This window comes from Lynx canadensis, chromosome C1 (genome assembly GCF_007474595.2).
Source record: "Lynx canadensis isolate LIC74 chromosome C1, mLynCan4.pri.v2, whole genome shotgun sequence".
Taxonomy (NCBI): Eukaryota; Metazoa; Chordata; class Mammalia; order Carnivora; family Felidae; genus Lynx; species Lynx canadensis.
In genome coordinates this window covers 21,115,304-21,141,319 of record NC_044310.1, presented here as the reverse complement: position 1 = coordinate 21,141,319, position 26,016 = coordinate 21,115,304, and the positions used below count along the sequence as shown (strand labels likewise).

Genomic DNA, 26,016 nt, shown 5'->3' with positions numbered 1-26,016 from the left:
AAAACAAAGAATATTACTTCAAAATGGCCATTTGCATATCAAAGTATTCAGTAATCACATGGTAGATATTTCTTATAGGCTCCAAGTCAGAATAAAATACGAACTTTGGGGATGGCCAATCAAGATAATTTTCTTGTCAACTGGTAGAGTCAAATACTTAGGAGCGAGGGTCAGCAGCACTATGGTACCAAATCCAGCCAGCTGCCTGTATTTTTACTGTCCATGAGCTAATAATGATCTTTACATTTTTTAACTATTTATTTTACGTTTATTTATTTTGAGAGAGTGCCTGCACCTGTGCGCAGGCAGAGGGGGAGAGGGGGAGGGACAGAGAGAGGGAGAGAGAGAATCTCAAGCAGGCTCCACACTGTCAGCACAGAGCCCAATATAGGGCTTGATCTCACAAACCGTGAGACCATGATCTGGGCTGAAATCAAGAGTTGGACACTTAACTGACTGAGCCACCCAGGCGCCCCTGATCTTTACATTTTTAAGTGACTATGTGCCCTTTAGAAAAACTCTGCAGATTCTTGCTCAAGAGCAACCCCCAAGAATGAAGAATGGAGATCACACTAAGTTTCATGTGATATGTCTACAAAGGTTTCTAAGTTTAAAATTCACTTAGTGACTAAGCTGTATATATCCACATAGTGATGAGGGAACAGGGGGGATGGACTGGGCAGACTGAGCATGCCCACAAGTAACTCTATGAAGCCTAATCCTCTTAGTGTGGTGGTTTTTAAGGGCAAAATTCATCCTATAATCTGGAAAACTAAATCAAATGTATATCAGATTGAATGTTATTTTAGGAAGGTAATTATGCACATAGAAAGTAAATGAAACACACGGTCTTATTTTGTGACTTTAGATGTACCAAAGTCTTAAAAACTGAAAAAGACAGGAAGACTCCTGCATCTGGGCCTCGCTTTGGGCCCTAGCCCTCAAAGTCCACTAGGAATAGGAAGGTGCACAGCCACAACCTCACTTCCCTGAGGAGGAAAGTTGGGCAGTATCTGCCACATGCTGTCAAATCCTCCCCACATGGCCAAAGCAGGTCTCAGGATACTGTGAGAATATCGGAACAAAATTTTCTGGAGGTTCCCAGTACACTAAGCAATACTATACTGATATCTTGTAAAGGAAGCTTGGGGGAGTTCTGTTCCTTCCGGAGAAAAGATATGAATAGTCCTCCCTGGGCCGAACACCCTCTCCTTGGCCCTTGCAGAAAATGCTTCTCTTCTCTACTCTAGTATGTGCCTTAAAGTCAGAAATCTACAAAGAAAAGCTGTACAACTTTATGCCCATAGCTGGACTCACGTTGTAGTATATTCCGCTGTTCTAGTTCTTCTGCTGTCGGTCTTTGACTCAGTCGTCTAAAAAGGAGATAAATAAGGGTATTGCCCATGTTAAACCTCCCAATTCCACTTATTCAGAATTGTTTTGCTCTCAGTTTATATTAGCCCCTACATTAGCAAGAAAGCAATACATTTTCAAACTGTTTTGGTATTTCATTTGTTTATCTGATTGTTTATGAAACAATTTTCATGTTGAAAGTGTTAACATGAATATTATAACATAAAAAGAAACTGTACATGCAAACAGGAGGAAAAGATTCCAATGCTAGCTCTGATATTAACGAGCCCTGTCACCACAAAGGAGCTCGGTCAGATCCTGGGTGTACTCATCTGTGAAGTGAAGGTTTGCACTGGACTGGAAGCTCCCAAACAGACCTGCGGAAGGAGCACAGGCCCTCAAGACACGTAACAGAAATTCTAACCCAGAAAACCAGAATGAGGACTGAGATTTTAATATATGTATATTTTTACAATCCTTCTCACGACTCTGATATCTTTCTTTTGATTTTTAAACCAGTGATTTTGCAACTACTGGGATTTAAAGTTGTCTCTCTCTCTCTCTCTTTTTTTAATCTGAATCTGAAGCAGGCTCCAGGCCCTGAGCTGTCAGCACAGAACCTGATATGGAGCTTGACCTCATGAACCATTAGATCATGACCTAAGCCAAAATCAAGAGTGGGATGATGAATGAACTAAGCCACCCAGAGTCCCCTCATTTCCATTTTATAATTTCAATCTCCCTGCCCCCCGCAAATAAACCTACTTTATGTACCTATAGTTTTCAATTTCTAAAATTTTATATATGGAGCACCTGGGTGGCTCAGTCGGTTAAGTGTCTGACTTAAGCTCAGGTCACGATCTCACAGTTGTGAGTTCGAGCCCCACGTCGGGCTCTGTGCTGACAGCTCAGAGCCTGGAGCCTGCTTCGGATTCTGTGTCTCCCTCTCTCTGTGACCCTCCACCACTCGTGTTCTCTCTCTCTCTCTCAAAAATAAATAAAACATTTAAAAAAAAATTTTTTTTTAAATGTTTTATTTATTTTTGAGAGAGAGAGAGAGAGAGAGAGAGAGAGACAGAGACAGAGCACGAGTGGGGGAGGAGCAGAGAGAGAGGGAGACAGAATCCAAAACAGGCTCCAGGCTCTGAGCTGTCAGCACAGAGCCCGACACGGGGCTTGAACTCACAAACCGTGAGATCGTGACCTGAACTGAAGCTGGACACTCAACCGACTGAGCCACCCAGGCGCCCCTAAAAAAATTTTATATAGAACAATATAGTATGTGCTTTTTTTTTTTTTGGTCAACCCTCTTGCAGCATAATTACTGAGCTCTATCTGAGTTGTAGCATCATAAACTGTTGCTTTTTTTTTCCTGTGCAGTATTCCACTGAATGATCACGCCACAATTTGTTCATCCATTTGCCCTGTGATGGATATTTATGTTGTTTCTATTTTTTTTAGGGTGGCTATTAGAAATAATAGCTATGGAATAGCTGGATCATACATTTGATTTTTTAAAAGAAATTTACAAATTGTTTCCTAAAATAGTTCTACTATTTTACACTCCTACCACCACCGGTGTATGAGAATCCAGCTGCTCCTTATCCTTAGCAACTCTTGGTATTATTAGTCTTTTAAATTGTACAATTTTAGCCAACCTAGTGGGCTTGGAGTGGTTTCTCACTGTGGTTTTAATCTGCATTTCCCTAATGACTAAGGATGTTGAGCATCTTTCCATATGCTTATTTGCCATCTGTGTATCTTCTTTGAAATCTCCCCACCTTTTAAGAATTGGGTTGTTGTTTTCTTATTAAGTTTGGTGAGTTCTTCCTAGATATAAGACCTTTGTCAGATGCATGATTCACAAATATTTTCTGCCAGTTTGTGGCTTGTTTTTTACCTTCTCTTCAGTGTCTTTCAAAGAACAAAAATGTTTAATTTAGATGAAGTGCAGTTCATCAATGTTTTTCACTTAAGAATCATGCTTTTGAGATCATGGCTGAGAAATCCTTCACTTCTAGAAGTTTTGTAGCTTTAGCTCTCATATTTAAATGCAGGATTCATTTTGAGTTAATTTTTTGTATATGATGCAAGGCAAGGACTGAAGTAATTTTTATGCACCATTTGTTGAAAAAACCATCCTTTCTTCATGAAATTATCTTTGTACCTCTGTTAAAAATGGGCTGTACATATACGGGTGGGTGTATTTCTGGGCTCTCTTTTCCGTGCAGTTTATCTATCTTTATGTCAACACCACACTGATTAGGTTACTTTAGCTTTATAATCTTCTTAAAAAAATTTTTTTAAAGTTTATTTGAGACAGAGTGCATGAGTGAGCGTGGGAGAGGGGCAGAGGGAGAGGGAGAGGGAGAGGGAGAGGGAGACAGAGAGAGTGAGAGCACCCCAAGCGGGCTCTGCACTACCAGTGCAGAGCCCGATACAGGGCTTGAACTCACGAATCATAAGATCATGACCTGAGCAGAAGTTGGACACCAAGTGAACAACCCAGGTGCCCTATATCCTTTTTTTTTTTTTTTTAAAGTTTATTTTTGAGACAGAGAGCAAGTGGGGGAGGGGCAGAGAGAGATGGGGACAGAGTATATGAAATAGACTCTGCACTGACATTAGAGAGCCCGATGCAGGGCTCAAACCCACAAACTGTGGGATCATGACCTGACCTGAAGTTGGACGCTTACCTAAATGAGCCACCCATGCACCCCTATAATCTGTCTTAAATCATATTGTGTTAGTCCTCTAACCCTGTTCTTTTTCATAGTTGCTTTGCTTATTCTAGTGTATTTTATATTTCCATAAGAATTTTATTTTATTTTATTTATTTTTAAAAAATGTTTACTTATTTTTGAGAGAGAGACAGAGCATGAGCGGGGGAGGGGCAGAGAGAGAGGGAGACACAGAATCCTTAGCAGGCTCCAGGCTGAGCTGTTAGCACAGAGACCAATGCAGGGCTCAAATTCATGAACTGTGAGATCATGACCTGAGTAGAAGTCGGATGCTCAACCGACTGAACCAACCAGGCGCCCCTCCATAAGAATTTTTAAATCAGTTTGCCAATTAAAAAAAAAGCCTTCTGGGGGTTAGTTTGATTGGAATTGTATGTATTGATATCTTACGGTACTTGAGACTTCTGACCCATGAATATGGTATTTCTCTCCATTTATTTAATTCTTCTTTACTTTTTTCAGCAGGATTTTATTATATCCTGCTATGTACAGGTCTTACACAATCTTTTGCCAGATTTACCTGTAAATATTTAAATATTTTTTTAATGTTTATTTTTGAGAGAGAGAGAAAGAGAGAGAGAGAGAGAGAGAGAGAGAGAGGCAGAAAGCGAGGAAGACACAGAATCTGAAGCAGGCTCCAGGCTGTGAACTGTCAGCACAGAGCCTGATGAAGGGCTTGAACTCACAAACTGCGAGATCATGACCTAAGCTGAAGTAGGACGCTTAACCAACTGAGCCACCCAGGTGCCCTGGAAAAAGTAATCTGTTGTCAAAGATTCTCATTCTAAACTAATTCCTATTGTTGATAGTCTCTTGCTGACACCCAGAGAGCCACAGTTCTGCATTAAGATTGCCATCCTGGCCAATAGCAAAGCCAGGTGTCTGAGGCAGGAAAGAATAGATCTCAATTAATGAACACCCTAAGTTAATTATTTTGTTAAGAATATGCCAAGAGTTCCACTTCCTTTTCCTCACTCTACCAAGAGAAACATCTGAGTTGGTCCAACAGCTATCTATATACCTGGACTTTGTGTACATTACATGTGCAGGAAGCTGGCCTGCATTCAGTTTCTCTATGCTTTTGGTTCCACCTGACTTGAAAAATATACTAACACTTTGAAATTTCAAAGGCAGATACGTGGAACATGTGAAATAGATACAATGAAAAATATGGGTGTGATCTTTAATTGGGTTGACACCTCATAGCTGAGTAACTGGATACATGACAGAGGAGTCTTGCTGGCCTGGGAACCACGTGAATTACTTAAAATTTTTTTTTAAGTAAGCTCCATGCTCAATATGGGGCTTGAACTCAGGAGCCCCAGATCAACAGTCACATACTCTACTGACTGAGACAGATTCTCTAGAAACTTTTATTTTTTTTATGTTTATTTATTTTTGAGAGAGAGAGACAAAGAGAGACAGAGAGAGAGGGAGAGGGAGAGTGTGAGTACAGGCAGTGGGGGAGGGACAGAGAGAGAAGGGGACAGAGGATCCAAAGTAGGCTATGCAGAGAGCAGAGAGAGCTCGATGCAGGGCTCAGACTGACAAACCGTGAGATCATGACCTGAGCCGAAGTCAGACACTTAACTGACTGAGCCACCCAGGAGCCCCTAGAAAATTTAAAAGCCGTATTTATGTCTATCTCATGGTTTAAAGCTCCAAGAGCCATTTGGTTCCTTAATTTTCAAGTTCCAAGAGGATATCCAAGTGTGTACAATGTGTATTTTTAAAAATTACGCTGTTTCTAAAATCAAAAAAGAAAAAAAGGTAAGTGAATGCACCACAAAGTAAGTATCTAACACACCTACTGGCCAAATCAAATAAAATCCATGTATTCTAAGCAAAGAACTACCGGATCAGTGTGTTCCCAATCTGGTGCCGTATTTCATTCCACTCCTCTTTGCTTTTCCGAGGCCAGGAATTCATGTTCAGCTCTGGTTCACTGGGTCTGTGGTTCAGCTTCATTGCCAGTGTGTCCTTCCTCTTCACTTTGTTGGCCAGAGCACCTTTGCACAAGGGGAAGAAAAAAAGTAGACACTAAGGCTCAACCAACCTCACCTGGAACTAGGCAAGAGTCTGAACAAACAGTATCGCAACTCTCAGCTTTCTACTTGGCCTCCAGGTAACTCAGCTAATGTAGAGGTGGGGGGTAAAGCTGAAGACCTCTAAAAATCTAATTAGCCAGATGGATTCAGTTGGGCTAAAGATACCTTCTGTCTTCTACATTTCTCTACGTTCCTTCTAAAGAAGGTTGCTAGAAGAACAAGAATCTAAACATGGGATAGCCCTCCGAATTACAACACAAAGGCATTTGCATTAACACACCTAAGATTCCCATTTTTTTTTTTTTTTTTTAAAGTAAGCTCTACACCCAAAATGGGGCTTGAACTCATGATCTTGAGATCAACAGTCATACGCTCCACGGGCTGAGCCAGCCTGGCACCCCAAGATTCCTATTCTTTTTAAGTTTTTTTAAATGCTTATTTAAAGCATTAAAAGTAGGGGACGGGCAGAGAGAGAAGGAGACACAGTATCAAAAGCAGGCTCCAGGCTCTGAGCTGTCAGCACAGAGCCTGATGCAGGGCTCAAACCTATGAACCGTGAGATCATGACCTGAGCCAAAGTCGAATGTCTGAGGAGTCACCCAGGCACCCCCAAGATTCCTATTCTTAAAGCTGCCTTCTCATTTTTAGGAATCAGGATTCGATTATCTGCAGATTTGCGTACATGAACATGGATTTTTTTCTTTGCCCCATGGACACAGTAAGTTCATGAGACTAAAGCAGAGGATCACTATGTCTTTTCAATGCAGCTCAAATACCAACTTTCTTCTGCTAATTCTTTAATACCATCAAGGTAAATAATTTTTCAATCACAAACAAATAAAAACCTGCATGACTCAATCTACTTGGCTCCCTCTCACTGCCTTGTTAGAACAGTGGGAACAGCAGGGACAAGGCTCCTTCACGATGGCCTCCAGTATCAGTTACCAGATGACCTGATGGGAGAGAGTGCCTATTTCCATTCGTCTTATATTTGCTAAGAGCAGCTTTATCGGTAAAATAATTCTCTCCTGTGCTTTTCCCTTTCTTACTATGATGGCTCTCCTCTTCATCCTCTTCATCTCGGTACTGAATGGGACCTTCTGAATCAGAGTCACTCTCCTTCTCTTCCTCCTCTTCCTGCAGACACCGTGGCAGTTTGGGAACAACTGAGGTAGATGCCACATCTTCAGTGAATGCAGATGGGGGGGTCTGCTCCTCCTCCTCTTCATCGTCTGGACTAACAAATGAATATAATTATGTTTTCCTTTCAGAAACATAACAGGTAACTGATTTGCATGGCAAAGTACTGAATAACTATGGAAAACTCCACAAATGAAAAAATTTATTCCTTCCCTTAACTTTAACCATCTTGCTAAGAAACTTTTTAGCAGCTATTAATCTAAAAGGCTCTGGGTTTAAATCCTAGCTCTACAACTTATTCATAGCTTGTAAGTTATTTAGCTTTTCTGTAAATGTGAATGATACTTACCTCTGAGGCTTGTTGTGACAAACAGATAAATTCTAGACTGTATTAGTGTTTGGCACACAGGGCCCTAATGATCTACATGTGAGATTCAAGTCTGTTTTGGGCTGATTAAGTGAGAAGACCACAGAGCATCTAACACTGTATCTGGCTCATGGAAGATATGCAATAAAGACATTTAACCCATTTATTTCCCTTGGTTTAACAATGGAGTGGGACAAGATGATAATCTAATCCAAAGAAGCAAAGATGAAAACTAACTTCTCCCCTTTCTATTGTGCAGGCATAAAACTGACTTAGTCTATCTTGAACTCCTAAACGGTCTCTTTCCAGGAAGTAAAAAAATTATACCCGCAGGTACAAAGATTATGGCAAAGCAACTAATTAGCAGTATGCCGCAACAGCTCTGTGACAATTCTTTTAGCTAGCAAGGCAAATCTCCAAATGGCCAAAAAGTGTTAACCTTTAGTTACACATCGTTGGAATTTTAAAAAGGCAAGGTGTCTGGGGACAGATGAGGGAAAGAATACAATGGCCAGGTCCAGTCTATGAGGCTGGAACACTGAGCTATCTTTCAGAGCTCCCTTCTTTTTCTCCAGAATGCTCTCTGTCCCGCTCCACCGAGTTCAGGTGCCAGGTCCCAGACTTTCAGATTTGTCGAATTTTATCCTCACAAGCTTATGGGTGGGGATTACTCCGTTTATGGGTAGACAGCTCAAGAGCAGAAAAGTTAAGGAACGTACACTACTACAAGCCAGGAAGAGGTGGAGGTGGGATTTGAACCCAGAGCTATTTTACTCCAACATCAATGCTCCTTAAGTACCCTGTTACACTGCCTCCCTTGTATCATGTACAAAAAATAAAGTGGTTTTAATTTTCAAGTACAGATGTTTGTGACTGCTGTGGAAACAATGTTATAGAAATCAGCAGAGTAAATAATGTCCAAACTTTAGAACATGTCTTATTTGTTGAGTATTCTTACTTTAAATTTATTCACATTTTCTTTTTATAAGTAATTTTCCCCAACAAGGGCTACCTAGAGTAAAGAAGAGGAAACAAAAGGCAAGCTTTAAAGGCACTCACACTTTCAGCATTTCAATAGTGATGGGAAGTGACCTGGTCCGACCTAGGGTGCTGCTGTCCTCAGAAAAGTTGTCACTGTACTCAAAGAGCAAGGAGTGAGCTCTGTGAGAGCCCTCCAAGGGAGGAGTCATGGGAAGCGGGCTGGTCAGGGCCTGCTGGATTCGGATATGCAGTGGGAGTGGAGGCAGCCTACAGGGTACATGGGGCTCTCCAAAGCTGTGGTCCAACATTCTCTTAGGCACTTCCTTTTTCTGATCTTCCTGCTGGGAAACCTCCTGGGGTAGGTCTAAGGACGGTGGTAACTCAATTTCTGGCACAACTTGAAAAGTCTTAGCAGGGAATGGAGGGGACCGTGGGGGTTCAGGAGGTGTATGAGTAGGCAGCGGTGGGGACGGAGAGAGAGGCGGGATCATCAACAGTGGTTCAGAGCCCACAGAGCATGTGCTCTTTTCTCTCTGATCAGATGGTGCTTTTGTGGCGGTGGCGGTGGCAGGAGACTCCAAGGTGGGTACCAAGGCTGACGGAATGCCTCTCTTTGGTGGTAAAGGTGGGGATGGTTTTGATAACAATGTACCGCTGTTTATTGCCTGGGACAGTTCAGCTGGAAAAGAGAGAATAACATCTCAATTTAAGATGGCTTCACAATGAGGGGCCAGCCTAAGGCCTAGATTAGAACTGATTAGAACTAGATTAGAACTCTCAGCTTTTAGGCAAACCAATCCATTTCTTGACTTTGCCACATCCTAGATATCGCGTGCCGAAATGAAATTTGTATTTAGGTATCTAGGAAGCCTAATAAATGTACAGGCATGCAGGAAGACCACGACCTTAATACTCTGATGAAAAGTAATTCTTACTTCTTTGCTCTAACATGACAACTTTTTATGACTTGAGGTAGATAAAGTTAATATAAAGAGATAAAGAATGTGGGTAAGTTTTTTTGTCTAACAGAATGCCATTAAAAAATTTAGACATGAAGGTAGCCCTAAAAAAAAAACAAAACAAAAAAACCCTAAACACTATCAGGCATTGTTACCGCAGCTTGATAAATAACAACATCTAGATATCCCAGCTCTGCATTATAAAATTAGCAGTAATGACATCCTGACTTTTTATAGCAAATACAAAGGTCTTTGAGAAAATCAAAGTGCTCTGCTATCCTTAACTTCAGATTCTCCTTACACGGGAGATTATCTTTACCATTTTACAGAAGGAAAAGCTGAAGCCACAGAAATTAGGTGACCTGCCAAGATCAGACAACACATAGGCAGGGAGGGGCTCAGCTAGTTCCCAGGTCTTATCATTAGACTCCATCCTCTAGATTCCACTGTCTTTGTGATTCTTATTACTGTCCATACCTCTTATCCTTTACACCCAAACCTTCATCTGCGCTCCCCACTCTACTATAGGTTCCTTGTTTCCATCAGCATATCCACAGAGGTGGGCATAGTGCTTGGCACACAGTGGATCCTCGATACACGTTTATGAGACTAGAGGCTCCTACCTTGTATCAGGTCAGTATGCACCCCTATGTGATTCCCCCAAGCCCACAATGACTGAGGTTTTGAGTCAGCAAAGTCCCTTTGGAGGGCTCCAAATGGCCTTTAAGAAATGGATCATCATATCACGCAGGAGCTAATCCTGCAAAGTAATTAAATAGTATGTCTCTTGATCACCAACCCCTCATCCTTCACTCAAAACCCTAATTTTGGTCACACCACTTGTTTTCAAATGGTTCCAGATGTCTTACCTAGAGAGCAACACCTCAAGGTCCCCTGGAATAAAAATTTACTTGCCCTAAGTCCCACTCTACTGGTAGCATTTAAAGTAAAAAGCTAGCTAATTTGATAATGTTTTAATGTCATTTATCATAAGTAATTTTTTTCAGTTTTAACTATATATACATTTTATTAGGCATACCTACTTGCCCATAGGCTAAATTATGAAAATAATTTAAATATGTGAGATAATCATAATTTATTGTGAATAAATTAGCTTTATATTATTTTTTTTTAATTTTTTTTTCTTAATGTTTATTCATCTTTGAGAGACAGAGAGAGACAGAGCATGAGAGGGGAAAGGGCAGAGAGAGGGAGACACAGAAACCGAAGCAGGCTCCAGGCTCCGAGCTGTCAGCACAGAGCCCGACGCAGGGCTCGAACCCATGAACTGAGATCATGACCTGAGCTGAAGTCAGATGCCTAACTGACTGAGCCACCCAGGCGCCCCTAGCTTTATATTATTTTAATAACCTTTAGCTTTTTATATATTATAAATGCCCAAATGCACTTAAAAATTTAATTCCAGTATAAATAACATACAATGTTATTTATATATCTTAAGTAAATAAAAAAAAATGTTTATTTATTTTTGAGAGAGAGGGATTAGAGTCCCAAGCAGGCTCCACACTGTCAGTGTGGAGAATGACATGGGGCTCAAAAACAAGAACCGTGAGATCATAACCTGAGTGGAAACCAAAAATTGGACGCTTAACCGACTGAGCTACCCAAGCATCCCTTAAATTTTTAAAAGACTTTCTAGAAAAACATTGCATACACACAAAAAAAATATTACTTTTAAATATTAAAATTAAAAAAATATTAATTTTAGCTTCAATGAAAGAGATTATTTTTGGGTAGACTGGACTTTTGTTGCCTCTCTAAAAATAGCAGTTATAAATTCCATTTGCAACAAAATCTACACCTGATGGGACCAAATTTGATTATTTTACTGTTTGAATTGATAAGGTAAATTATCTTTGGTGATTTAAGGAATATATATACATATATATATATATATATATATATATATATATACTCACACATACCTCAAAATGTTAAGGAAGTGAACTGTCTTATATTTATCCTTGCAAGGACACTTGGTTGTAGTTTTGAGGGGAAGATGTCAGAATGCTCATTGGAGGGGTTACAAATTCCCTTCATCTGTTCAGTTATTTATGATGGTCCTCCCTCTGTCCTAATTAGTTCTTAGTCCTAACACTGTTATGCCTGTCAGTAGACATAGCAATGTCTAAAGCAGTAGTTTCCAAATGTTTGGATCTCATGAACCAATAAAACTAAAATGAAAATCTCAACCAACCTCAGGTTGTCAATTTTTAATATTTCCAAGACTTAATACTAAGCAAACCATTTGTGAACAGAATCCTTTCATGAAAGAAATGGCTTTTTAACATCAAAGAATTAGGAAGGTCATAATTTCAGAATAAAGGGTAGTCCTTTAAATCATAGCTATTTAGCCTTAATAAAAACTTATAAAAACTCTCCTATTTTTCTCCTTCTGCTGAGGACCACTCAGGACTGATGTTGATCCCCTAGTCACAAGACCTATTGCTTTGGGCTATTCACCTTAGGCCAAGCATGGCCTCTAAGGTTCAGCCCAGGTTACAGTACACATATTATTATTTTTTATAATTGTCTTATCCCGAAAAGAGTGAAGTATTACTGCTTTAGAGCAATGGTTCTCAATGTGTGGTCCCCATATATGTAGCATCAGCATCATCTGGGAACTTACTAGAAACGCAAATTCTCAGGCCCACCCTAGACTTACTGGTTCAGAAACTCTAAGGGCAGGGCCCAGCAATCTGTGTTTCACAAGTCCTCTAGGTTGATCGAGAAGAGAGCTTGTCTAGACAGCAGTTTGAGAATATCGGTGTACAGGACAGAAGTCTGGGCTCAAGAGCTGAAAAGCCTATGTTTGGTTTCTATTTCTCATTAACTGCAACCCTGAGTGAGTCACAAGTTCTTCGTGTTATAATTGCCCTAACCATATAATAGATAAAATCGGCTTCCTACTTCACAAGGAGGCTCTGACAGCCAAGTATATGAAAGCAGCTCAAGTTCCTCAGCGATAAGTCAACACAGACTGTCCATCTAGGTTGGTGATAACAATAATAACCACCGTCCTTTCTGTAATCAAGCTACTCCAACCTGTCATACTCACAATGAATTCTAAGCCTGTTTTTCAGGGTTCTTGTCAACCCACACAAGCTGGCGGTATTAACTGTTTAACGAGCATACTTTATTCCTCCCTTCAATCACGAACAAGAACTTCAAGCAGTACTAAGCCTTGTATTATTTTTCCTGAAAAACTACCTCTTTCCTCTCCTCCCCTTCTCATAATTTCCTCTAAGAAGGTCTGCAATTATGTACAGAAAAGCAGACCTAAACAGGACTTCAGGTAAATATAAAAAAATGTACTCAATTGGGGCACCTGGGTGTCTCAGTACTCTCGATTTCGGCTCAGGTCTTGATCTCACAATTTATGAGACTGAGCCCCGTTTTGGGCTCTGTACTGACAGCACGGAGCCTGCTTGGGATTGTTTCTCCCTCTCTCTCTGCCCCTCTCCAGCTCTTTCTCTCTCAAAATAAATAATAAACTTAAAAAAAATTTACTAAACTGGTAAGTGTGCTGGTTATCTTCCAAGTTTTCTTTCTTCTGCCACTTATTTTACTAAGAGTAGCATTCTTGACTCTTCCCAAGATAAAAACATGATTTTATCAAGACACTTTGAATAATATCTTTTGCAGTTTGCATGAAGGTATCATGCCAGACACTGAATCATAAGTTACACAGGCATCTATACAATCACCTTTTTATCTGTTGGGCTCATGCTAAAGGCAGATGCTGGTGGTTTAAAGTAGGTTAAAAAAAAAAAAAAACCAAAAACAACCCTTTTCTCCACGCAGGTCAGAACCTGTTGTGGTTCTCACATCCAGTCCCCCAACTATAAACCGTATTTCAGAAATACTGTTTTAGGAAAATAGATACTCCCCACCACTCCTGACCAAACTGGAGTTTAGTTTTAGTGATATCTGCTCCCTGTTTTCATTCCTAGTTATCTGCCTCATTTTCAAGACTTTTCTCCATATCGAGGGCATCCAAAGGGACATGACATGGAGAACTCTCTCACAGACCAAATCAATATTATACCAGTTTTCCAATAAAACAACTATCCAAAATCAAACCAAACCAAACCCGAGCAATGGAAACCTCAAGACTTACTTACCAATGACAGGGTTGCTATTTCTGTGAGCTGGTTTAGGGGGAGGGATAGGGGGCTGCTTGGCAGGGACCGTATGAGTGAGGCTCGGGGTGGCAGTAGTGTTAGTGCTGGCAGGAGTGGCAGGCAGAGTCCTGGGCGCTGGGGAGGGGGGGACAGAGGAACTAACAGTTTTTGCTGGGTTGGTAGCAGGAGTGGTGGCGGCAGGTGCTGAGGTGGAGGCGGCAGTGGAGGTGGAGGAGATGGACCTTGCCGCGCCGCCAGAGGAAGTGGCATCCTTTGCTTGCCCTTCGTTTGCTTCGTGAGAAGAGGACAAAGGTCTTTTAGGGGGAAGTAAAGGCTGTTTGGGTACATTCTCGGGAACGGACTCTGCTTCGGAATTAGGCTGGCTTCCAGTCGAGCCTGTGTAATAATGACAGATATGATTTAAAAGAGAAAAAAGAATAACAAGATTGAAAAAAGCTAACACATCTATAGACTCGTGGTCAGCTTCCTCCATTATTTAACGTGTAGATTCGTTTACAGGCAAAGTTCCCCAACCTCAACATACTTAAAGTATAGGACACTTTCTCTCAATCACAATCTCAAAGTAAGAGAGGCCCGTATGGGACTGATTCTTCACACAAGGGCCGGGCAACTGGAGGAGGCACAGAATCCCACAGGTGGGAGAGGAGGAATGTATAGCGCAAAGAAGTCCTACGGGTATCTGACACTTAACATTCTCTTCCGTCCTTGAGAGTTACAAATTAGGTATTTTGTGAATGCAAGAATGAGAAAGGGAAAATTCCACTTACAGTTGCAACTAGCTGAGGAATTGCTAAAGGAGAAAAGAATTCCCTCTGGATTTTATTTCCCCCCTGGCTCTAGCAAAACCCCGAGTTAAACAAGAATGATTGATCCATGGCTCTTACACTGAAAAATTGAGTTTCTTACCTAGTCGCTTCTTTGGGTCCTCTTCTGGGACAGGTTTCCTAAGACTTGTGATTCTTCCTGACTCTTCATCTGCTTGGACTGAACTAGAAGATGTGGTACTCCCTATGGGGGTGGTATGGCCATTCTTTAACATGGCATGGCTCAATTTCCCTGGATCCTCACCACCTGCAAGGTCAAAAAGAAAAGAGCAAGACTGATGGACTGGTGTGATCAGACAGGGAGAAGAGCTGGCGATTTCTAACGTTTCTTATCTCTTTTCTCCTCTTTCCTGTTTGAGTGTATGATTCAGATCTAGATTATTTGGATTTTTATAGTAGTAATAGAAATAAGTTCTCAGAGACTAGTCTCCTTCACCCAACCCACCACTTTCTACTAGACTAAACAGAACCATTATCTATGCAGTGTCAGTAAGAGGTAGAGCTTGGGCTGAAAGTAGTGAAGAGTCTACAGCAAATGAGTGCTAAATGAAAATATATTTCTCAAGCTAAAGTATTCTGACAACTATTTTAAAACAGGCAAGGTAGCAGGGTGCCTGGGTGGCTCAGTCGGTTAAGTATTTGACTTTGGCTCAGGTCATGATCTCACCGTTCTTGAGTTTGAGCCCTACGTCGGGCTCTGTGCTGACAGCTTAGAGCCTGAAGCCTGCTTCATATCTTGTGTCTCCCTCTCTCTCGGCCCCTCCCCTGTTCACACTCTCTCTCTCAAAAATAAATAAACATTAAAAAATAAAAAAATAAAACAGGCAAGGTAGCAAATTGACAACTATGCAAATGCAGTAAATTGCCACTATGTTAATACGGCCCAGCCTTAACAAAAATAGGATTTCTAGATTATAAACCAAGGACTCACTTCAAAGCCAAAAAAGACTGCTACTTTTGAAAACCATACAGTGAAAGGTTAAGACACATTGTTAATTGGTTTCTACTCAGCATGTGCTAGGAAAATATATGCAAAAGTGGTCAGTTATCTCTCAAGTTATTTATTTAGGATTGTCTACTTTAAATTTCATTCATTCATTCATTCATTCAGAGGACACAAATGAGTGAGGGGCAGAGAGACAGAGAGAATCTGACAAGGTGCAGAGGGGGAGAGAGGGAGAAAGAGAGAGAGAGAGAGAGAGAGAGAGAGAGAAGCAGGGCTCAGCCCAAGCGTGACTTGTGGGTTCAGCCAAAGCAGGGCAGGAGCTCACCCCAAGCGGGACGTGAATTCATGAATCATGAGATCATGACCTGAGCCAAAGTCAGATACTTAACCAACTGAGCCACCCAGGCACCCCTCTTTTATTTTTTAAATAAATAAACTTATTTTTGAGAGATAGAAAGAGAGGGCACACTGTGAGTGAGGGAGGAGCAGAGAGAGGGGGCAGAGGATGTGAGGTGGGCTCTGTGCTGACAGCAAAGAGCCCAACGTGGGTTGGTCGAACTTATGTGAGAACTGTGAGATCATGACCTGAGCCAAAGTTGGATGGATGCTCAACCCACTCAGCCATCCAGGCGCCCCTGAAAGTTCTTTAAAAATTTTTTTTAATGTATTTTTAAATTCAAGTTAAATAACATCCAGTGTTAGTTTCATGTGTACAATATAATGACTCAACAATTCTATACTCTACTCATTGTGATGAGTGTATTCTTTAAGCCCCATCACCTATTTCACTGACCCAACCCCCTACCTCCCCTCTGGCAACCACCAATTTATTCTCTATATTTAAGAGTCTGTTTTTGGTGTGTCTTTTTCCTTTGTTCATTTGTTTCTTAAATTCCACATAGGAGTGAGATCATATGGTATGTCTTTCTCTAACTTATTTCACTTAGCATTATATCCTTAGCTCCATCTACATTGCTGCAAATGGCAGGATTTCATTTGTTTTTAATGGCTAATACTCCATTGTATGTGTGTGTATACTTTATTCATTCATTAATGGGTGGACATTTGTTTCTATACCTTGGCTATTATAAATAACGCTGCAATAGACATGGAGGTGCGTGTATCTTTCTGAAATGGTGTTTTCGTTTTCTTTGGGTAAATACCTAGTAGACGAATTACTGGGTCATATGGTAATTCTATCTTTATTTTTTTGAGGAACATCCATACTGTATTCCATAGTGGCTGCACCAGTTTATATTCCCACCAACAGTGTATGAGAGTTCCTTTTCCTCCACATCGTTGCCAACACCTGTTATTTCTTGTTTTTGATTCTAGCTATTCTGATAGGTATGCCATGGTATCTATTTCATTGTGGTTTTGATTTGCATTTCCCTGATGATTAGTGATGCTGAGTATCTTCTTGTATCTGTTGGCCATCTGTATGTCTTCTTTGGAAAAATGTCTATACATGTCTTCTGCCTATTTTTTTAACTGGGTTATTTGTTTTTTTGGTGTTGAGTTGTAGAAGTTGTTTACATATTTCATCGGATATTGACCCTTTACTGAATATATCATTTGCAAATATCTTCTCCCATTTGGTGTGTTATCTTTTTGTTTTGTTGACGGTTTCCTTTAACATGCAAAAGCTTTTTATTTTTGTGGAGTACCAATAGTTTAATTTTGCTTTTGTTTCCCTTGCCAAAGGAGACATATTTAGAAAAATATTTCTATAGGAGATGCCAAAGAGATTACTGCCTATATTCCCTTCTAGGAATTTTATGGTTACAGGTCTCACATTTAGGTCTTTATTCCATTTTTTTTAATTTAATTTTTTTTTCTAATTTTTTTTAAATTTAGAGACAGAGGGTGAGCACATGAACAGGAAGAGGGGCAGAGGGAGAGAGAATCCCAAGTAAGCTCCACACTCACTGCAAGGCCTGACATGGGGCTTGATCCCACAAAGCTGGGATTATGACCTGAGCTGAAGTCAAGAGCTGGATGTTCAACTGACTGAGCCACCCAGGCGCCCCCTGGTCTTTGATCCATTTTGAATTTATTTTTATGTATAGTGTAAGGAAGTGGTCCAGTTTCTGTAGCTGTCCAGCTTTCATGTAGCTGTCCAGTTTTCCCAACACCATTTGTTGAAGAAACCATCTTTTCTTCTATTGGATATTCTTTTTTTTTTTTTTAATGTTTATCCATTTTGAGAGAGAGAGAGGAAGCACAAGCAGGGGAGGGGCAGAAAGAGGGGGACAGAGAGAGAATCTCAAGCAGGCTCTGCCCTGTCAGCACAAAGCCCAACGCAGTTGGCACAAAAACAGACACATAGACCACTGGAATAGAATAGAAACCCCAGAACTAGACCCACAAACGTATGGCCAACTCATCGTTGACAAAGCAGGAAAGAACATCCAATGGAAAAAAGACAGCCTCTTTAACAAATGGTGCTGGGAGAACTGGACAGCAACATGCAGAAGGTTGAAACTAGACCACCTTCTCACACCATTCACAAAAATAAACTCAAAATGGATAAAGGACCTGAATGTGAGACAGGAAACCATCAAAACCTTAGAGGAGAAAGCAGGAATAGACCTCTCTGACCTCAGCCGTAGCAATCTCTTACTCGACACATCCCCAAAGGCAAGGGAATTAAAAGCAAAAGTGAATTACTGGGACCTTATGAAGATAAAAAGCTTCTGCACAGCAAAGGAAACAACCAACAAAACTAAAAGGCAACCAACGGAATGGGAAAAGATATTTGCAAATGACATATCGGACAAAGGGCTAGTATCCAAAATCTATAAAGAGCTCACCAAACTCCACACCCGAAAAACAAATAACCCAGTGAAGAAATGGGCAGAAAACATGAATAGACACTTCTCTAAAGAAGACATCCGGATGGCCAACAGGCACATGAAAAGATGTTCAGCGTCGCTCCTTATCAGGGAAATACAAATCAAAACCACACTCAGGTATCACCTCACGCCAGTCAGAGTGGCCAAAATGAACAAATCAGGAGACTATAGATGCTGGAGGGGATGTGGAGAAACGGGAACCCTCTTGCACTGTTGGTGGGAATGCAAATTGGTGCAGCTGCTCTGGAAAGCAGTGTGGAGGTTCCTCAGAAAATTAAAAATAGACCTACCCTATGACCCAGCAATAGCACTGCTAGGAATTTATCCAAGGGATACAGGAGTACTGATGCATAGGGGCACTTGTACCCCAATGTTCATAGCAGCACTCTCAACAATAGCCAAATTATGGAAAGAGCCTAAATGTCCATCAACTGATGAATGGATAAAGAAATTGTGGTTTATATACACAGTGGAATACTACGTGGCAATGAGAAAAAATGAAATATGGCCTTTTGTAGCAACGTGGATGGAACTGGAGAGTGTGATGCTAAGTGAAATAAGCCATAGAGAAAGACAGATACCATATGGTTTCACTCTTATGTGGATCCTGAGAAACTTAACAGGAACCCATGGGGGAGGGGAAGGAAAAAAAAAAAAAAGAGGTTAGAGTGGGAGAGAGCCAAAGCATAAGAGACTGTTAAAAACTGAGAACAAACTGAGGGTTGATGGGGGGTGGGAGGGAGGAAAGGGTGGGTGATGGGTATTGAGGAGGGCACCTTTTGGGATGAGCACTGGGTGTTGTATGGAAACCAATTTGTCAATAAATTTCATATATAAAAAAAAATAAAAATAAAAAAAGATAAAAAAACAAACAAACAAACAAAAAAAAACAAAGCCCAACGCAGGGCTCAATCTCAGGTATCATGAGATCATGACCTGAGCTGAAATCAAGAGTCAGACACTTAACCGACTGAGCCACCCAGGCGCCTCCACAAATTGTTTTTATGTTTTATTATCAGTAGACATTTGGATTCTTTCCAATTTTGTTCTACTGTAGTAAATATTGCTGCTACGAGCATATTTGTATGTATATGTTCTCCTGATACCCATGTATACATGTTTTTGTTGAGTATATACCAAGTTCTGGACATGCTGGCACATAGGTATGCATACCTCCAGGTTTCACGGATAGATAGTTTAGGCTAAACTATTAAAAAAATTTTTTTAAGTTATCTCTATGCTCAGCATGAGGGTGGAACTCGACCCTGAGATCATGAGTTGCATGCTCCACCGACTGAGGCAGCCAGGTGCCCCCATTTGTATGTATTCTTTAGCGAACTGTCCAGTGCTTCTGGAGATTCTTTCACTGAGTTGTTTTTTCTCTTTTTATAGAAATTAAAAAAAAAAAATTCCAGATGCATGAACAGTTTTAAAGAATCTCTTCTCCCTCCCAACAATATCAATAACAAAAGAAAATTCAAACCTAGTCAGGATCAAACAACAAGTGTACAGAGACAGACATATGTAGTTTATTTACAAACTCACCCTGCTCAGAGTCTTCCAAAAGAACCCCTCTTTTAATGAGCTCTTCTCTCGGTTTTCGCATAGATATTTTCCGCTCTAAAACTAACATTAAATTGGAAAACACTCAGCAATGTGGCAGTTAAAGGTCAACGTTAAGCATTCTAACTTGACAGACACAAGAATAAAGTGGTTCAATTTTCTATCTTCTGGAAAGAAAGAACAGGAAAACTAACTTCAAATTTAAACTTAATTTATTTCATATCCTGTGTTATTGGGAAAGCAGCATTTCCAAAAGGAACTATCCTTATTCATCACTTGATAAACTTTAAGCCCATTAAAATAGCAATCTGGGGATGAGGCTACAGTATATAAGGCTTAGTGAGTGACTGCTGGGTTTTATTTCTAAAAGCTTGAATTCCTTCTTCAAATAGGGGGTTCTAATAGCTTGGGAAGAGAATAAAAAAGTTAGGTACTTCTAAAATAAGAAACTCTTTAACTCAGAACATATATTTAAATCTTAATATCTCACCTTCTGATGTCTCTTTGAATTTATCACTACTTTTTTTTTTCCGCCATTTCCAGGGCTTGAAGATTTTGCCAAAGCCTGAGAACTTGCTCTTCCTTTTGGTGGGAGGCGTCATGTCTCCTGCTTCCACACTGTCCATGACCATGCCTGCGTCTGCGGTGGGCTGGCCTGCTTCTTCTGTGATACGATGAAAGGCACACAGGGAAAGGAACAGCCAATTTATTATTTCAGGATAATCTCTATAAGGTCCCTTCCCCTCTCTTCCTGTGGTAGTTGGAAAAGATCAGAACAATGATAAACAATCATGCAGACAGATTCCTGGACATCATCACATGGACACCAAACATCAAAATCTGTAACAGATAAATAACTAACAGGGAAAAACAACCAAACCAAGCTGACATCATTTTAGGACAAAAATTCAATGAGATGATCATAACCAGCTCAAAACCTCTAAAGGCGTGCGTACTCACACATGCGTGCGCACACACACACAAACACACAAATGTGGATGTCTTTTCAATATGCATGAGATCTGGCCCCAGTGCGGCCTATTGCTGTTGCCATTGTCATCCTCTTGGCGTGGGGGAGGCCCTCCCCAGCTAACATTACTGCCTCCCATGTCACTGAAGCAGGGGGTTCCATCTTTAGTGAGGGAGTCATCATTCTCTACTAAACACTTCACTCCCTCTGCCCTCCTCTCTCAGGACATTAACAGTTCAGAGGGGGTAACACAGTAAGTGTTAACACCTTACTTGTATCTGTTTTTCAGATTATTTTCTTCCTTCACAAGACCCTAGGTTTGGAGCGCTGGACGGGGCCTGGAGCATTACAGAGAGAGTGCTTGAAAATGAAATCTTTTTGGGGATACTTGGGTGGCTCAGTTGGTTAAGCATCTGACTCCTGATTTCGGCTTAGGTCATGATTTTACAGTTTGAGGGGTTGAGCGCCGCGTTGGGCTCCACACCGAAAGCATGGGGCCTGCTTGGGATTCTCTCTTTCCCTTTCTCTCTCTGCACCCCTCTCAAAATAAATGAACATGAAAAAAAAAAAAAAGAAATATCTTGGGGCTCCTGGGTGGCTCAGTCAGTTAAGTGTCCAACTCTTGGTTTCAGCTCAGATCACGATCTCACAGTTTGTGAGCTCGAGTCTGACACTAGGCTCCGCACTGACAGTTTGGAGCCTGCTTGGAATCTTCTCCCTTTCTCTCTGTCCCTGCCCTGCTCGTGCTCGTGCTCTCTCTCTCTTTCTCTCTCTCTCTCAAAATAAATAAATAAACTTAAAAAAATTCTTTTCAAATGAAATCTTTTTGGAAATCAGAGGTGAGATTCCAGTTTGCCTATGACAATATTGCTTTAGGGACAATCCTGATCTTAAGGATATGACAAGAAACATAACTGACATGGTGTATGTGCAGGACTGAAACGAATGGCCATGAGTTTCTCATAATGACCACACATGCAGGGTTTTAGTTAGTTAGCTTTAGTGGCAGAAAAAGGAGCAGCCAAGACTGGGCCAAGAATAATAATAATAATAGAAAAAAATAAAAGCAGGAAAGCAACAAAAAAAGCAGGAAGGCAACACAATACAGCTTTGCACTCCACCTACTGTCCCAGGGTTCTCTGGAGAAGTCTAGAGGAGAAGAAAAAAAGAGTCATGTGGAATAACCATCCTGAAATTAAAGTGGAACCTTTACTTTACAGAAATACATCAAGGACCACACAGTATATTATCACATGTAATAAGTTAACATGTTTATTGTACACAATTTCACATCTGAAGCAAATAACGCTCTTCTTGGGGAGGATAAATGGGCATAACATATGCACTTCAAAAATTATTTCCTTTAATACTGTAGACATTTTTTCATAAAAGAAAATACATAATCAACAAGCACTAATTTTTTGTTAAGAAACACTTACAAAATTCAATCTTTTTTGGTTGATAAACGGGAGTCTTAGGGAAGCCTGCTGATGAAAGTCAGACTTTACACAATTGTCATGTTTAGAGTGCAGCAGTGACTGCTAGATGCATTATTTGACTGTGTATTGATGACAGGCAAAACAGGGTCCTGGTTACTGAAGTGCAACAGATTGAGAGGAGAGGACAGAGCCTCTTTTCTTCAGGTACAGGATTTACTCGAACACATCCTGAGTCTCTACTACTTTAATTACTTCCATGATATGCAAGAGAATCTCATTGTTCTAACGCTGGACCATATTTTTATAAGTTTACTTGCCACGGACATCAGAACATCTCCTGTGACAGAAATTCCCCCAGTGGTGCCTGGGATGGAGCCCCAGAGGTGGCACATGGGCAAATACATGTGTTGCTTGCTTGCTTATTTTTTATTTTATAAAAGTGCTTATTTATTTCTGAGAGTGTGAGCGGGGGAGGGGCAGAGAGAGAGAGGGAGACACAGAATCTGAAGCAGGCTTCAGGCTCTGAGCTGTCAGCACAGAGCCCGATGCGGGACTCGAACCCACGAATGGTGACATCATGACCTGAGCCAAAGTGGGACGCTTAACCAACTGAGCCACCCAGGTGCCTCTAGTGTTGCTTCTTTAATGTTTTTTTTTTTTTTTTGAGAGAGTGAGAGAGCGAGAGACAGAGCATGAGTGGGGAAGGTGCAGAGAAAGAGGTAGATACAGAATCTGAAGCAGGCTCCAGGCTCTGAACTATCAGCACAGAGCCAACGTGGGATTCAAACCCACGAACTGCGAGATCGTGACTCGAGCCAAAGCCGGACGCTTAACCGACTGAGACACCCAGGCACCCCACGTGGTGTTGCTTTGAAGAGCCAATGCTTTAAGACCGTATTCTCCCAATCATGAGATGTCAATGAGACCTCAAGACATTTCAGATATACCATACAATATAATATTTAACATATGTTAATGATAACACTTTCAGAAATGGAGCTAAGTACCATAAGCTGTCCATAGTCTCCTTACTTGCTAGAAGCAAGGAGAGACTGAAACTTGAAAATGTCCTGCTGACCCACCTACTGAATGAACTTCACTCAGCTCCAAATGACACACAGGAAAATGCTTGTTTGATTAAAAGCACTAAGGAAGATAATATAAAAACTCAAAAAACAAAACAACTAACAATATGAAAGAAGACGTGAGTGCTAGGTGCTATTTTTTACAAGGAAAAGCAGCCAGAAATCTTCAGGAATTTTAGGTGAGAGTGGATTCACAGACAAGTCCTTGAATGAAACAGCCAATCTGGCTTACTGTCTATCTTGCCAGGTATCTAACCACTTTCAGAGGTAGAACTTAGTTCATCCCTTTGAATTCTTCCTTATATACAATGGATTTATGTGTCCCCTTTCTCTTATATATTCAAAACAGTAAAATCAGGGTATCTTCAAACATATTCATGTCTGCTGGCCATATGAACTCAAGACAAGTTTAGTTTATATTCAGAAGTACAGTGTGTGTGGAAAATACCAATAGCTATAATAAAAACAAATATGTCTGCCATCACATCTACTGCTAAGAATAGCCCTCCTCTTTCTTTGTGTAAAGAAAGTTACCGAATATGGTCACTGAATATGAACAGCAGAGAAAGGGGCACCTGGTTGGCTCAGTTGGTTAAGTGTCTGACTCTTGATTTCAGCTCAGGTCATGATCTCATGGTTCATGAGTTTGAGCCCTGCATTGGGCCTGCTTGGGATTCTCTCTCCCTCTCTCTCTGCCCCTCCCCTGCTTGTACTCTCTCTCAAAATAAATAAACATTAAATTTTTTTTTTCAAATAAAAAAATAAATTAAAAAATGAGAGAGAACAGCTCTTTTTCTTTGATATTTTATACAAATGTGCTGGCTTTTCATGTTTATAAAACTTTTAGAAGCATATATGCCTCTTGCCTTATGCAGTGGGGGGTTCAGCCACTGAACCACCCAGCCCTGACCTAATTATTATCCCAAATTCATTCATTCTTATAGCATTTTCATATATTCTTATATTCTCCACACTCCTCCCCTCCATATGACAAGTACAGCATCATTACAGTAACTTCTAAATCCATTCAAATACTTGGTATCAGCCCAGTTACCTTTTCAAAATACAGAAACTCCAGGTGGTGGAACCCAGAAATCTATTTTTAAAAAATCTTCACAGGTGATTCCTATGATCAGCCAGGTTTGTTAAACCCAATCCCAGATTATTATCTGGAAATGGTATGCATGTTCAAAGAGACAGGCAGACCTGCTCTGTATGTAACCTAATTCTTTGTTGAAGAAAAACAAAGTAGAAAATCCTAACATCATTCAGTGTTTCCTACTTAAGCATAAGTATTCCTACAGAAGAACTGTAAGGGTCTTTCCTTTGCGTCTTAGTTTCAGATATAGTTTAAGTTAAAAATAATGAAAAAGTTTGCAGTTATTTTTTTTCCAGATTTATATTGTGTTCCATGTGCACTTTAGAAACATGGTATCTTATGCAGTTGAACGTAGTGTTTTATGTATGCCATTAAGTCAATTGTTTAATCACGTTGTCTAAATCATTAATATCCTTTCTGATTTGTCAGCTTGTTCTAAAAATTACTGAGAGAGGAATGTTAACATCTCTACTTAGGAAAATGGATTTGTCTCTTTCACTTTCTAGTTCTATTAATTTTTTTTTTTCATATACATATATGTTAATATTTTACTTCTGAGGCGCCTGGATGGCTCAGTCAGTTAAGCATCCAACTTTGGCTCGGGTCATTATCTTACGGTTTGTGAGAGTTCGAGCCCAGTCAGGCTCTGTGTTGACAGCTTGGAGCGTTGAGCCTGCTTTGGATTCTGTGTCTCCCTCTCTCTCATCCCCTCTCCTGTTCACACACACTCTCTTTAAGATAAACATTTAAAAACAATTAAAAAAAATAAGTTAAAAATATGATTTTATTTTTAAGTAATCTCTATACCCAATGTGGGGCTAGAAGGAACAACCCCGAGATTAAGAGTCACATGTTCCTCTGACTGAGCCAGCCAGGTGCCCTTGTTTTATAAAATTTTTATTTATTTATATTCTTAAATGTTTATTTATTTTGAAAGCAAGAGAGGGGGAGGGGCAGAGAGCCCGATGCAGGGCTTGAACTCACAAAACTGTGAGATCATGACCTGAGCTGAAGTCGGATACTCAAATGACTGAGCCACCCAGGAGCTCCTATACTTTATTTATTTTAATTTTTTTAACGTTTATTTTTGACACAGAGAGACAGAGCGCAAGTGGGGGATGGGCAGAGAGAGGGAGACAGAATCTGAAGCACGCTCCAGGCTCCAAGCTGTCAGCAAAGAGCCCTGATGCAGGGCTCAAACCCACAAACCGCAAGATTGTGACCTGAGCCAAAGTAACGTAACCAACTGAGCCACCCAGGCACCCTGAGCCCCTATACTTTAAAGCCATGTTATTGGATATATAGAAATTTAGAGTTATATCTTTCTATTAAAATACCCTTTTATCATTATGAAATTCCCTGTGTCAATCTAATGAAACTTTTGCCTTGATTTTGTTTTTCTATCTAGTTTGACAACTGTTGTCCTTTAGAGTGTTTAGTCCATTTATATTTAATGCGCTTTTTAAATGTTTTTAAATTT

General features: G+C 40.4%; 1 protein-coding gene across 11 annotated transcripts in view; it reads right to left on the bottom strand.

The window, feature by feature from the left end:
- PHACTR4 (phosphatase and actin regulator 4) overlaps positions 1–26,016 on the bottom strand; it is a 103,343-nt gene that overhangs the window by 8,959 nt on the left and 68,368 nt on the right. For 4 of the 11 annotated variants that reach the window (XM_030327858.1, XM_030327861.1, XM_030327860.2 and 1 more), the window contains exons 3-11: positions 22,039–22,062; positions 20,434–20,607; positions 19,926–20,006; positions 14,662–14,826; positions 13,735–14,130; positions 8,709–9,309; positions 7,192–7,379; positions 5,950–6,103; positions 1,318–1,373 (exon numbers count right to left, since the gene is read on the bottom strand). In XM_030327858.1, the coding sequence (XP_030183718.1) occupies positions 1,318–1,373; positions 5,950–6,103; positions 7,192–7,379; positions 8,709–9,309; positions 13,735–14,130; positions 14,662–14,826; positions 19,926–20,006; positions 20,434–20,607; positions 22,039–22,062 (1,839 nt within the window). Of the gene's footprint in view, positions 1–1,317; positions 1,374–5,901; positions 6,104–7,191; positions 7,380–8,708; positions 9,310–13,734; positions 14,131–14,661; positions 14,827–19,925; positions 20,007–20,433; positions 20,608–22,034; positions 22,063–26,016 lie in introns of those variants that run through there. The other 7 variants (XM_032594227.1, XM_030327863.1, XM_030327862.1 and 4 more) reach the window with 3 other exon arrangements.